Source organism: Lolium rigidum, chromosome 3 (assembly GCF_022539505.1).
Source record: "Lolium rigidum isolate FL_2022 chromosome 3, APGP_CSIRO_Lrig_0.1, whole genome shotgun sequence".
NCBI classification, from domain to species: domain Eukaryota; kingdom Viridiplantae; phylum Streptophyta; class Magnoliopsida; order Poales; family Poaceae; genus Lolium; species Lolium rigidum.
Window position 1 is genome coordinate 54186825 of NC_061510.1, and position 14665 is coordinate 54201489.

Here is a 14665-nt window from a genome sequence, read left to right on the forward strand (position 1 = left end):
CTGCTCCAGGAACTTTTGCCTCCGGGAGCTATGTATCCATGGCGCAAACTGAGGACGCCGCAGGCACATTTCTTGTCGAGCTTTCTTGTCTCGGACGCTAGGCAAGCTCTCGAGCCCTGAGCTACACGCATCGCAGCGTCGGACAGATGCCGGCTGCAGTGCAAAGTGCAGGGCGATCATGTCACCGCCGGTCTACGCTCGCTCTGTCAAGTTCGATCAGGTCAGGTCCATCATCTCCCACACCACACGCATCCATTCCATCCCATCCCCTGAAACACTGACGGATCCCTGTCGCCCAAGGCTTTGTCCCGTAGCCCGGTCAGGAACACCAGGGATTCCCCTGTGGAGATCGCCGTGCTCCCATGCGCCGGATCGAGCTCGCGTCGCACGAGTGCACGTGTTCGTTCCCTCGTGTTCGTCGGGACTGGCGAAACGGAAAGTCTCCTGTGCTACACGTGCATGGCGGGTGCTCGGCGCTTGGACCGGCAGGTGCTAACATGAGCCGCCCTCTGACCGGAGATCAATTGAGCATCCCTATTTTGCTAGTAGAGTGAAATTGAGCTTCCCGATGCGTAATAATGGCGGAGGCTCGCCTCCCGCGAAGTTCCGTCCAAAAACCTCGAGCAGCTCTTCCATCGCCATGCCCCAACTTGACTACGGAGTAGTCAAATTCACCCAAAGATCTAGTTATCTCAGGTACACACTTTTACAATCATCGATTCATACATGAACGGAATGGTGCTACTACTGCTGAACATCTGGAGGATCACCGCAAGGTTTAAAGCTTATTTTACACACCCTGTAGCTACACGCCCCAGTATTTACCCAGCTGCGTTACTAGTTCACTACCCACTGTCCGTGTCCGTGTACTCCGCCGATCAGCCTCGCCGCCGGCCGTCAGTCTCGCCCTTCGGCGATGCTTTGGAGGGCGGGCTTCCACTGCCGGCCCATCCGCCGGCCGAGCGCCAAGCCGTGCGGCAGCAGCGACTCCAGGTCGCAGTCGTCCTCGTCGACGGCAGGCTCCGACGCCGCGTCGCTTCCCGTCTTCGGCGCAGCTGCAGCTGTGGCTGTGGCGTCCTCCTGCTGCTCCGACTGGCGCATGACCTGGATTAGTAAATGGAAAAGTTCAAGGTTGTTGACATAGCAGTTTCCGGACATTAACTAGTTCGGGCTGCGATCGATCGGTGGATGGTTCGATGGCGACCGAACGGATCACGACCCAAAGATTTGGCGAGGCGGTGGTTGGAATGACACCGCGTGTCGGTGTGTATGTGCCTATGTGCAAGTGAGTAATGTGGAGGGTAGGGGACACGAGCGCACCTTCGCGAGTGATCGGTCGGACTCCTCGCGCGCGCCGCCGCCGCTGGTGCCTCGCCGGCGGCGAGGCTTGGCCGGCTTCTGCGCCACCTCCTCGTGCTCGTCCTTGGCCTTGACCATGACGCGGCTGAGCTTGACATGCCGCTTCGTCGCGAACTCCTTCAGCACCTCTGCTCGATCGCACACCAATGGAGGAAAAAATCGTTAGTTTGGTGGAAAGAGCGGCAGCACGGCCAGGAAATACGACGGCAATAGTGACACCATGGAGTACTGAGTTAGGCAGAAGAGTTCAATTAAATGGTGACACTTTTTTAGAGCGCCAACTCAGTCTAGGAAATTACTACGGAAAAGCTCCACTTAATCTGCCGCTCTAACTATACTACTACTAGTCAAAAAAAGGCATTTAAGCGGACGGCGACTGGCACGAATCATGACACACTAATCCTTGTCCTGAGTCCTGACGCACCGCCCGCCGGCCTAGCACAGCCGGCGGAGTGGTACACGCGCAACAAGTTAATGCCGAGCGAAGCCGAGCTGCAGGAAGGGGTGGTGGGCGCTTGGCTTGGACGTACCTTCGAAGCTGACGAGGCGGTAGACGCGGCCGAGCTGGAGCGTGTCGTCGGGCCGGAGCAGCTTGAGGTGCTTCACGGGAGCCGCCGCGGCCACCGTGGCCCCGCCCTTCGTTGAGGTGGCGCCGGCGGCGGCGGGGGTCTGCGGCACGGTGATCACGGCGGCGACGTAGTGGCCCGGGTTGTTCGCCATGACCTCCCCCGCCGGGAGCGCCCAGTAGAGCAGCTCCGTGCGGCCGCCGCCCTGGTGCTGGATCACCACCGTCGCCGCGTCCACCGCCTGGCAGTTACCCATGTTAGCTCACGCCGCCGCGCACGCGCGCTCCTCGCGTCCTCTCTCAATTTGTTTTCTTGTTCCGTTGGGGAGAGGTGGGCGAGTGAGCGTCGCAGGTGGCAGTGGCGACCGTTTTATAACCCGGCTGGCTGGCGCTGGGAGGACGAACAGCTCGAGGCCGACGGCTGCGCGCTGTAGCACGGTACTTGGCTGCCTGCCTCGTCTCGTCTCGTCTCGTCTCCGATGTTTACGTGGACGCGGCCGGCTAAGTGTGACTGAAGTTAATAATTAGGTATTTTTCCTTCCCACCATCACTGGTTCCGACGCCTAACTCGACCTGGCCGGTGTGCCGAATTTAGCTACAATCCACGTTACTTGACCGTGCACGCATGAGGCGATCGAGGTCGGCCGATCCACCGTTGCTTTTTCTCAGCCGTCGCGTGTGTAGAGTGGGGGTCGACCGGTCGAGCGTGTAGCGGCATGAATGAGACAACGATCCTGTAATCCCGTTTAAATAATGTGGTTATATATATGTAGAGGGAACTTCTTTGGCTGTCTGCTGAAATATGGTGAGCCCTAAGAGCATCTCCACTCGTTGGCGCTCCCCACGGCGAAATCCGGACGAAACAACCGTCGGATTGGACGAAATTAAGTCGTGGGGAGTTCCGTATTTTCAGTCGTCCACCCGGAGTTCGGCGGACATAGTTTAAATTCAAACAAAGCATCGCCCCGCGCTACAAGTACAGCCAGTTGATCGGCAAAAGGAGCAAAAGGATCAGCCACAGATCGGCGATCGAAGGGATATTAGATGGAAACAGGCTCATCGGCAGTCCCGGCCGGCACGGCGGTGTCCGACGGCCAGTTTCCTCACACGCCGTGGCCGAAGCGGCTGCGGCAGTCGACGACGAATCAGCGGCAGTGGACGTCGAAGCAGCGGCAGTCGACGAGGTAGACGGTGAGGAAGCCGAGGTAGAAGCCGGCGGAGACGACGAAGGACTGGCCGGAGTGGCTCGGAGGATGTCGCTGCGGTGGCCCTGGTACCAATTCCTCGTATCCTCGTCCATCAGTTCCATGTTGCCGCCGCCCATCAGGAGCGCCAAGTCTGTGTTCCTCTTCTTCGCCACCGCCGTCGTCTTCAGCAGGGCGATCCGGACGCCTTGGTTGGCGAGCATCTCCCGCCACCTGCCGTCGAACTTGTCGTTCCTCCCGTCGGCGTGCGACCTCAAGTCGGCCCAGCACTTGTCGATCGACGCCTGCATCCTGTCGGCGGGATCGCCCGTCTTTTTGAGCTCTTTGAGCTTCTTCTGGCCGAGTTCAGGGCGCCCTTCCGCCGCGCCAGCCGCCGGAGCGTCGGGATTGTACTGCTCGGTCTTGCTGTTCGAGAGGGTCGTGCGGGTTTCCTTCCACTTCTCGCAGTTCTCGAGGCGGGCGTAGACGTTCAGGAACTTGAACTGCATGCCGGTGTCGTCCGTGTACATGTCCAAAGCACGGCGCAGCTGGGGAAAAAGAGCACGGCGATACGGGTCAGATCACGACGATGTACACGGTGCACAGCTAACCTCGGTGATGCAGGGTCGACGGAGCATACCTTTTGCTCCAAGTCATGGCCGCTGATCGGCCGTTCTTCGACCTCCTCCTGTATGCCGTGCCATTTGTTGCACGCCGTCTGCATGAGCCCCCAATGGGTAGCCATTGCCTTGTCTCCCCGGTACACGTTCATGTTCGTCTTGTTGAAGTAGGGATCGACGAGTTTGCGTTCGTCGTACGCCTGCTTCACTCGAAGCCAATATGTGTCGAACGACTGATTGGCCCCGATTATGCCGTTCATGGACACGGTCATCCAAGCTCCGGCGAGGCACTCCTCTTCCTTCGGCGTCCATTTGATACGCGGTTCGGCAGGCGGCGAGTCCTTCTTCCTCTTCTTCTTCCTCTTCTTCTTCCCCTTCGACAGGTTGGCGGCGGCTTGAGTTGGCTGTTCTTCTTCTTCGTCTTCTTCTTCGATGGCTTGGCTTCCGTCGGCCACATCCTCCACATACTCGTTGCGCGCCGCGATAGCTGCCGTCGCCCTCGCCTCCTCTTGCGTGAAGAACCCCGGGCTCGCAGCGGCGGCGGCCATGAAGAACCCCGGGCTCGCAGCGGCGGCCATGGAGCCGGAGGTGATCATCTCGTGGATCTCCTCTTCGTTCGGTGATGTCTACTCACGCTTCTTTTCCTGTAGACAGTGTTGGGCCTCCAAGAGCAGAGGTTTGTAGAACAGCAGCAAGTTTTCCCTTAAGTGGATCACCCAAGGTTTATCGAACTCAGGGAGGAAGAGGTCAAAGATATCCCTCTCAAGCAACCCTGCAACCACAAAGTAAGAAGTCTCTTGTGTCCTCAACACACCTAATACACTTGTCAGATGTATAGGTGCACTAGTTCGGCGAAGAGATAGTGAAATACAGGTGGTATGATTATATATGAGCAGTAGTAACGGCACCAGAAAATAGCTTGATGCTACAACTGGCGTGTGGTTGATAGTGGTAATATTGCAGGCAGTACAGATGCAGCAAAACAGTAAACAAGCAGCGATTTCAGTATTCGGGAACAAGGCCTAGGGATTATACTTTCGCTAGTGGACACTCTCAACATTGATCACATAATAAAACCACTCTACACTCTGTTGTTGGATGATGAACACCACTAATTGTGTAGGATTACACGAACCCTCAATGCCGGAGTTAACAAGCTCCACAATATTCGATATTCATATTTAAATAACCTTAGAGTGCATGATAGATCATTGCAATTACACCAAGTACTAACATAGCATGCACACTGTCACCATCACACTATGAAGGAGGCATAGATCACATCAATACTATCATAGCAATAATTAACTTCATAATCTACAAGAGATTACAATCATAACCTACGCCAAGTACTACACGATGCACACACTGTCACCATTACACCGTGCAGGAGGAATGGAGTACTTTAATAACATCACTAGAGTAGCACATAGATTAATAGTGATACAAAGCACATTGTAATCATAAAGGGATATAAATAAGCACTTCACTATGCTATTCATAACAGTGAATAAGTATTATGTGAAATATAGCCTAAGAGACCCACACGGTGCACACACTGTCACCTTTACACACGTGGGACAATGAGTCTCCGGAGATCACATAAGTAAAATCCACTTGACTAGCATAATGACATCTAGATTACAAGCATCATCATATGAATGTCAATCATGTAAGGCAGCTCATGAGATTATTGTATTGAAGTACATAGGAGAGAGATTAACCACATAGCTACCGGTACAGCCCTTAGCCTCGATGGAGAACTACTCCCTCCTCATGGGAGACAGCAGCGTTGATGAAGATGGCGGTGGAGATGGCAGCGGTGTCGATGGAGGAGCCTTCCGGGGGCACTTCCCCGTCCCGGCGGCGTGCCGGAACAGAGACTCCTGTCCCCCAGATCTTGGCTTTGCGATGGCGGCGGCTCGGAAAGGTTTCTCGTACCGTGGCTTTTTCGTCTCGATGTTTTAGGTCAGGGACCTTTATATAGGCGAAGAGGCGGAGTCGGAGGGCTGACGAGGCGACAACACAATAGGGGGCGCGGCCCACACCCTGGCCGCGCCAGCCTGGTGTGTGGGGCCCCCAGGGCTCCCCTCTGGCGGCTCTCGGGTGTTCTGGAAGCTTCGTCCAATTCTAAGACTCTGGGCGTTGATTTCGTCCAATTCCGAGAATATTTCCTTACTAAGATTTATGAAACCAAAAACAGCAGAAAACAGGAACTGGCACTTCGGCATCTCGTCAATAGGTTAGTTCCGGAAAACATATAAAATCATCATAAAGTGTGAACAAAACATGTAGGTAATGTCATAAAACAAACATGGAACATAAGATATTATCGATACGTCGGAGACGTATCAGCATCCCCAAGCTTAGTTCCTACTCGTCCTCGAGTAGGTAAACGATAACAAAGATAATTTCTGAAGTGACATGCTACCAACATGATCTTAATCATACTATTGTAAAGCATATGAGATGAATGCAGCGATTCAAAGCAATGATAAAGATAATGATTAAACAACTGAATCATATAGCAAAGACTTTTCATGAATAGTACTTTCGAGACAAGCATCGATAAGTCTTGCATAAGAGTTAACTCATAAAGCAATAAATTCAAAGTAAAGGCATTGAAGCAACACAAGGGAAGATTAAGTTTCAGCGGTTGCTTTCAACTTGTAACACATATATCTCATGGATAGTTGTCAATGCAAAGCAATATAACAAGTGCAATAAGCAAGCATGTAAGAATCAATGCACAGTTAACACAAGTGTTTGCTTCTTGAGATGGGAGGAAATAGGTAAACTGACTCAACATAAAAGTAAAAGAATGGCCCTTCATAGAGGGAAGCATTGATTGCTATGTTTGTGCTAGAGCTTTCATTTTGAAAACATAGAGAGAGCATAAAAGTAAAGTTTTGAGAGGTGTTTGTTGTTGTCAACGAATGGTAATGGGCACTCTAACCCCCTTGCCAGACAAACCTTCAAAGAGCGGCTCCCATGAAACATTTTTATTTTTTGGTGGCACTCCTTCCAACCTTTACTTTCACAAACCATGGCTAACCGAATCCTCGGGTGCCTGCCAACAATCTCATACCATGAAGGAGTGCCTTTTTATTTTAGTTTTATTTAGATGACACTCCTCCCCACCTTTGCTTTCTCAAGCCATGGCTAACCGAATCCTCGGGTGCCGTCGAACAATCACATAACATGGAGGAGTGTCTATTTTTGTAACATTATGAAGGTTAATTAATTTGGGACTGAGAATCCCATTGCCAGCTCTTTTTGCAAAATTATTGGATAAGCGGATGAAGCCACTAGTCCATTGGTGAAAGTTGCCCAACAAGATTGAAAGATAAACACCACATACTTCCTCATGAGCTATAAAACATTGACACAAATCAGAGATGATAAATTTTGAATTGTTTAAAGATAGCACTCAAGCAATTTACTTTGGAATGGCGGAGAAATACCATGTAGTAGGTAGGTATGGTGGACACAAATGGCATAGTTTTTGGCTCAAGGATTTGGATGCATGAGAAGTATTCCCTCTCAATACAAGGCTTAGGCTAGCAAGGCTATTTGAAACAAACACAAGTATGAACCGATACAGCAAAACTCACATAAGAACATATTGCAAGCATTATAAGACTCTACACTGTCCTCCTTGTTGCTCAAACCCTTACCAGAAAATATCTAGACCTTAGAGAGACCAATCATGCAAACCAAATTTAGCAAGCTCTATGTATTTCTTCACTAATAGGTGCAAGGTATATGATGCAAGAGCTTAAACATAATCTATATGAGCACAACAATTGCCAAGTATCAAGTTATTCAAGACATCATACCAATTACTACATGTAGCATTTTCTGTTTCCAACCATATAATAATAAACGAAGCAGTTTCAACCTTCGCCATGAACATTAAAAGCTAAGAACACATGTGTTCATATGAACCAGCGGAGCGTGTCTCTCTCCCACACAAGCATGAATTTATTCAAACCAAACAAAAATGAAAACAAAAGCACACAGACACTCCAAACAAAGTACATAAGATGTGACGGAATAAAAATATAGTTTCACTAGAGGAACCTGATAATGTCGTCGATGAAGAAGGGGATGCCTTGGGTATCCCCAAGCTTAGATGCTTGAGTCTTCTTGAAATATGCAGGGGTGAACCACCGGGGCATCCCCAAGCTTAGAGCTTTCACTCTCCTTGATCATAGTATATCATCCTCCTCTCTTGATCCTTGAAAACTTCCTCCACACCAAACTCAAAACAAATTCATTAGAGGGTTAGTGCATAATAAAAAAACTCACATGTTCAGAGGTGACACAATAATTTTTAACACTTCTGGACATTGCTCAAAGCTACTGGAAGTTAATGGAACAAAGAAATCCATCCAACACAACAAAAGAGGCAATGCAAAATAAAAGGCAGAATCTGTCAAAACCGAACAGTCCGTAAAAACGAATTTCTAAGAGGCACCAGACTTGCTCAAATGAAAATGCTCAAATTTAATGAAAGTTGTGTACATATCTGAGGATCACTCACGTAAATTGGCAGAATTTTCTGAGTTACCTACAGAGAATTAGGCCCAGATTCGTGACAGAAAGAAATCTATTTCTGCGCAGTAATCCAAATCTATTATGAACCTTACTATCAAAGACTTTACTTGGCACAACAATGCAACAAAATTAAGATAAGGAGAGGTTGCTACAGTAGTAACAACTTCCAAGACACAAATATAAAACAAAAATACTGTAGCAAAATAAACACATGGGTTATCTCCCAAGAAGTTCTTTCTTTATAGCCATTAAGATGGGCTCAGCAAATTAAATGATGCACACGCAAAAAATAGTATTTGAAGCAAAAGAGAGTATCAAGAAGCAAATTCAAAACACATTCAAGCCTAACATGCTTCCTATGCATAGGAATCTTGTAAATAAACAAGTTATGTAGGCATAATGCAACAGGCATAGGAAAACTAGACAAGCTCAACTTCAAAATTTTAAGCATATAGAGAGGTGTTTTAGTAACATGAAAATTTCTACCACCATATTTTCCTCTCTCATAATAATGTCCAGTAGCATCATGAGCAAACTCAACAATATAAATATCACATAAAGCATTCTTATCATGAGTCTCATGCATAAAATTATTACTCTCCACATAAGCATAATCAATTTTATTAGTAGTAGTGGGAGCAAATTCAACAAAGTAGCTATCATTATTATTCTCATCATCAAATATAGGAGGCATATTGTAATCATAATCAAATTTATCCTCCATAACAGGCGGCACCAAAAGACTATTATCATTATAATCATCATAAATAGGAGGCAAAGTATCATCAAAGTAAATTTTCTCCTCAATGCTTGGGGGACTAAAAATATCATGCTCATCAAAGCCAGCTTCCCCAAGCTTAGAATTTTCCATACCATTAGCAACAATGGTGTTCAAAGTGTTCATACTAATATGTTCCATGGGTTTTTTAATTTTCGAATCAAACCATCCATGTCTTAACTCAGGAAAAAGAATAAAAAGCTCCATGTTGCTTTCCATTATGCCAAACTAGTGTAAAACAAGAAACAAAAAGATGCAATTGCAGGATCTAAAGAAAATAGCTTCGAGTACTTACAACGGTGCCGGAAAATAGCTTAGTAGCCGAGATCCGGAGTGTGAGTACCTTTTACCTTTCCTCCCCTGCAACGGCGCCAGAAATTATGCTTGATGTCTACTCACGCTTCTTTTCCTGTAGACAGTGTTGGGCCTCCAAGAGCAGAGGTTTGTAGAACAGCAGCAAGTTTTCCCTTAAGTGGATCACCCAAGGTTTATCGAACTCAGGGAGGAAGAGGTCAAAGATATCCCTCTCAAGCAACCCTGCAACCACAAAGCAAGAAGTCTCTTGTGTCCCCAACACACCTAATACACTTGTCAGATGTATAGGTGCATTAGTTCGGCGAAGAGATAGTGAAATACAGGTGGTATGATTATATATGAGCAGTAGTAATGGCACCAGAAAATAGCTTGATGCTACAACTGGTGTGTGGTTGATGGTGGTAATATTGCAGGCAGTACAGATGCAGTAAAACAGTAAACAAGCAGCGATTTCAGTATTCGGGAACAAGGCCTAGGGATTATACTTTCGCTAGTGGACACTCTCAACATTGATCACATAATAAAACCACTCTACACTCTGTTGTTGGATGATGAACACCACTAATTGTGTAAGATTACACGAACCCTCAATGCCGGAGTTAACAAGCTCCACAATATTCGATATTCATATTTAAATAACCTTAGAGTGCATGATAGATCATTGCAATTACACCAAGTACTAACATAGCATGCACACTGTCACCATCACACTATGAAGGAGGCATAGATCACATCAATACTATCATAGCAATAATTAACTTCATAATCTACAAGAGATTACAATCATAACCTACGCCAAGTACTACACGATGCACACACTCGTCACCATTACACCGTGCGGAGGAATAGAGTACTTTAATAACATCACTAGAGTAGCACATAGATTAATAGTGATACAAAGCACATTGTAATCATAAAGGAATATAAATAAGCACTTCACTATGCTATTCATAACAGTGAATAAGTATTCTGTGAAATATAGCCTAAGAGACCCACACGGTGCACACACTGTCACCTTTACACACGTGGGACAAGGAGTCTCCGGAGATCACATAAGTAAAATCCACTTGACTAGCATAATGACATCTAGATTACAAGCATCATCATATGAATCTCAATCATGTAAGGCAGCTCATGAGATTATTGTATTGAAGTACATAGGAGAGAGATTAACCACATAGCTACCGGTACAGCCCTTAGCCTCGATGGAGAACTACTCACTCCTCATGGGAGACAACAGCGTTGATGAAGATGGCGGTGGAGATGGCAGCGGTGTCGATGGAGGAGCCTTCCGGGGGCACTTCCCCGTCCCGGCGGCGTGCCGGAACAGAGACTCCTGTCCCCCAGATCTTGGCTTCGCGATGGCGGCGGCTCTGGAAGGTTTCTCGTACCGTGGCTTTTTTCGTCTCGATGTTTTAGGTCAGGGACCTTTATATAGGCGAAGAGGCGGAGTCAGAGGGCTGACGAGGCGACGACACAATAGGGGGGCACGGCCCACACCCTGGTCGCGCAGCCTGGTGTGTGGGGCCCCCAGGGCTCCCCTCTGGCGGCTCTCGGGTGTTCTGGAAGTTTCGTCCAATTCTAAGACTCTGGGTGTTGATTTCGTCCAATTCCGAGAATATTTCCTTACTAGGATTTCTGAAACCAAAAACAGCAGAAAACAGGAACTGGCACTTCGGCATCTCGTCAATAGGTTAGTTCCGGAAAACACATAAAATCATCATAAAGTGTGAACAAAACATGTAGGTAATGTCATAAAACAAGCATGGAACATATATAAGAAATTATCGATACGTCGGAGACGTATCATTCGGCGCCGCCATCGCACCGAACGGGAGCGGCCCTCGTCGCAGGGCCGGCGAGGTGCCCTCGAACTGGCTGCCGCTGCCGACGTCAAGCTCGGGTGGCGACGGCGTGAACCTGGACTGTTGGACGTAGGCGCCCTCTTGGAACATGGCAGGCGGCGACGGCGAGTACATCGAAGGGGAGAAGGACGACGGGGAACTGGTTGTACCTTGCGTCGGCCATTGGCCGGGGAACATGGCGCCGCCGCCGCCGCTCATGGCCATGCTGATCTTCCTCGCTTGTTCGTCCTGGGCCGCCGCCGCCGCCCTCTTGGTGGCGGCTTTTTTCACCCTCTCCGCCCTGCCGCTTGTTTCCACCTCGAGCCGTTTCTCGTCCGCCGCCCACTCGGCGTTCGTCATGCCCGGCGGCTGCTCCTTCTTCGCCCGCGGCTTCCTCGTCGTCGCCTTCGGCGGCATTGTGGTGGACGAGAAGACGAGGAGGAGAGCGGTGGTGGACGAGAAGACGACGCCGGGAACTGGAACTGGAAGACGAGGAGGAGAATGGAAAAATTCGGCGGGAGAGAATGGGGACATGCAAGCAAATTGGAGGGAATGGGGATATGCAAGCAAATTGGAGGGAAAATCGACAGGATTTGGTTTTCCTGTCGCCGACTACGCGGGTCCACACGACGTTTCGCGCCAAAATCTTTCGTCCGGAGTCCCTGAGCGCGCCCCGGGGGACCGGGGATGGCGTGGGCTCGCCGGATGGATGAAGGGCCAAATCCGGACGAAAACGAGGAACCGGGGGCGCGACTGGGCCGATTTACGCCGTCCGGATGGAAAAAACGTCGCTCGGGGGCCTCGTCGGGGAGACGAGTGGAGATGCTCTAACATCTTGACGAAAGTTGGTCACGACTGTTATGGTAAAGTTGGCAAGACTAGTGAGTGGGTGACATGTAGAGAGAAATGCTCTAAATTTGTGGCATGCTACTTTTATACCTGAAGAAAAAGCATGCTAATCACAATGTTTTTTTTACACTCATACCAAATGACAACATTCACCATGAACATGTGGTATGACCGGTCATACGGTATGGTCGACGTTCGTTCTGGTTCTGGACAAGTGCCTTGTGACGTGCCACCCCATAGCACTCTACTCTAGCTGTTTATTAAGTATCACTCAGTTCCATAATATAAGCCATTTTCAAATGAGTTGATGTTCAGGGATTTCCCTTCCGAGAGTATATCCCACCGAGTTATTCAAATTCGCATCCGTGACCGACTTGAACTTGTATTTATCCATTCAACAAAAAAGACATGTATATAGAAATTTAGCGTTTTGTTGAGAATGTATTTTGGGAAAAAAAATACAAACAAAGAGTACTACCTTTTTTTTCAGCAAAAATACCATTACTTCAACGAACTCTTTTGGGAAGACTCTAAGTCGAACAACAAATTTTCCATGTACACTACTTAGCTTTGCTAGCTATTTACTCACCACATTTGTGCCATGGATAACACTCAACATATTAACATATGTTCCACCAATCAATCCATGAATCACACCTTGATCTTTACTATTATATTCGAGTTGGTACATCGTCAAACATGTTTGATGTCAAAGATTGGAGACATCTTGACCATCCAATCTTACTAAACGTCCCCCGCTTGCCATCTAGCCGTCTGTGCAATCTATCCGCATCAAATCTCCAAGTGCCAATTAATTTCCAAAAGTCGTCATGTTAGATAAGGAAGTACACAATCAACGGATGGACGAATCACCACAATCGAGGGATGGACGAATCGCCAGAATCATAGGATCCCCAAATCAAGGGATGGACGAATCGCCACAATCAATCGGGAGACAACAGATCAGTAATATATGGAAACAAATCAGGACACGGTTGCCAGGCGTGAACCTGCGACTTAAAAAGGTTCCTGAAAATAACACACACCAACCAAGATTTACATGTATCAAATCAGTAACTTCTTTTCTTGCCTCTCTAGATCGTCTTCGACCGCATCATGAGGATCTGACCCAACACCCAAACAGGAGGTCGGCATGAGCTCGCACAAGACTGTGGACGGCCGAGGTGCCCGCGTCGTGGTCGGCGAGGGTGGAGCATGCTTCACGCTGAGAAAAGGGAGGAACATCATCGTCCATGACATCACCAGACACAACTTCAGGCATGCACGCAAGGCGGCGAGCCGGCGACGGATTGCAAGATGCTGGACGACGACCGCATGTCAACCGCTCCAGGACATGCGCATCGAGCGCTGCTCGCTGAAGGCCTGCACCTATGGCTTCATCGATGTGACCGAGGCCTCCATCGTCGTGACCCATCCTCTTGGTGAGCCACGAACAACGCCACACTCTTTTGGCATAAAGACGCCTTCTCTGGTGGGGCATGCGGGAGGCCTTCTCCTTGGGGCCAGGTCTTGTGCAGAGAATAAGGTAATGACTGTTTTTATACAGTGGTGTTTAATTTACTTATAAGTTTTCAGACCACTAGGTTTATTGGTCCTGCGCAATGCACAAATAAATATGCTGAGCGGTGTAGGGTATTGTAGAAAACAAGTATTCACCACGGAAGTCTAATCAACTTTGTTTATAGTATCAATATTTTTTGCTCCCTTCAGCGTCTCCTACCCAACAAGTTATTCAAGTGTGTTACAGAGCAATCACAAATAAATATCTGAGAGAAGGAGACACATTTATAGGACTCTTATTCAATGCATGTATTATCTTTCATTTTAGATCATATTGCACAAAATAGTATTGTACTATTCTTCAGGCTCGTGAAGTATATGATGTTGCGGCTCAACATGTTCCGAGTGATGCCATAGAGGTTAGAGTAAATAATATTTTTCGTTGCTATTGCAACGTTTCGTCAGTTCGGATATAGTGGTAGGCAATGAACTCTACTTCGCACAATCCATAACCATATGCTCCCCTTCATCATGCACCGCCTCCTCTCGGGCCGCCGCGATACTGGTCGACTCCCCCCGACATGGTTATCTTCGTCCCCAACGTCAGCCTCCAGCATATAGGTAGAGGAGGGATCCACCTACACATGCTACACCCGGACCGATCCTACGAATGGTGTGACGTTCAGGAAGGAGACGACAATCCAACCAAACTTCATGTGGACAGTAAATAGCTAATCGTGCCTTAATTATTTAAAATCGGTCAAAAGTAAAATCAAACTCTGTCTGAAAAGTATCATCCATTTTTGTTTATGGCGTGAGCAGTGTGCATTATGTGGCCCATTGATTTCTGGGCTTCATGTCAGAAACATTTGGAGCTAAGAATGATACGTAAGTAATGGATACTAATGGTTCTGCAAAAAATGCAGAATTTTTTCCAAACAAATGAACTATGCATATACCAGCATTGATGATATTGGTTCTTGTTCAATCACTTCTAGGGCTAATAATCGACAAACATGTGAACTATGCATGTACTATGCATTCTTGTTGGCATTTGATATTGGTTCCTT

General features: G+C 48.1%; 1 protein-coding gene across 1 annotated transcript; it reads right to left on the bottom strand.

The window, feature by feature from the left end:
- Positions 1-852: 852 nt before the first annotated feature.
- Positions 853-2250, bottom strand: LOC124696115. Its single transcript, XM_047228890.1, has 3 exons — positions 1890-2250; positions 1321-1487; positions 853-1104 (listed from the first exon to the last, which is right to left on the bottom strand). The coding sequence occupies exons 1-3, from the start codon at positions 2179-2181 to the stop codon at positions 898-900; spliced, it is 666 nt and encodes a 221-aa protein (XP_047084846.1). The 5' UTR covers positions 2182-2250; the 3' UTR covers positions 853-897.
- Positions 2251-14665: the final 12415 nt, after the last annotated feature.

Bases quoted from the DNA above. Each gene is read 5' to 3' on its own strand.
- LOC124696115 (XM_047228890.1), bottom strand. From the start codon at position 2,181: ATGGGTAACTGCCAGGCGGTGGACGCGGCGACGGTGGTGATCCAGCAC. The intron at 1,488-1,889 runs GTACGTCCAAGC...GCGATCGAGCAG, and splicing joins CCGCCTCGTCAGCTTCGAAG to AGGTGCTGAAGGAGTTCGCG. The intron at 1,105-1,320 runs GTGCGCTCGTGT...TTACTAATCCAG, and splicing joins CCGACCGATCACTCGCGAAG to GTCATGCGCCAGTCGGAGCA.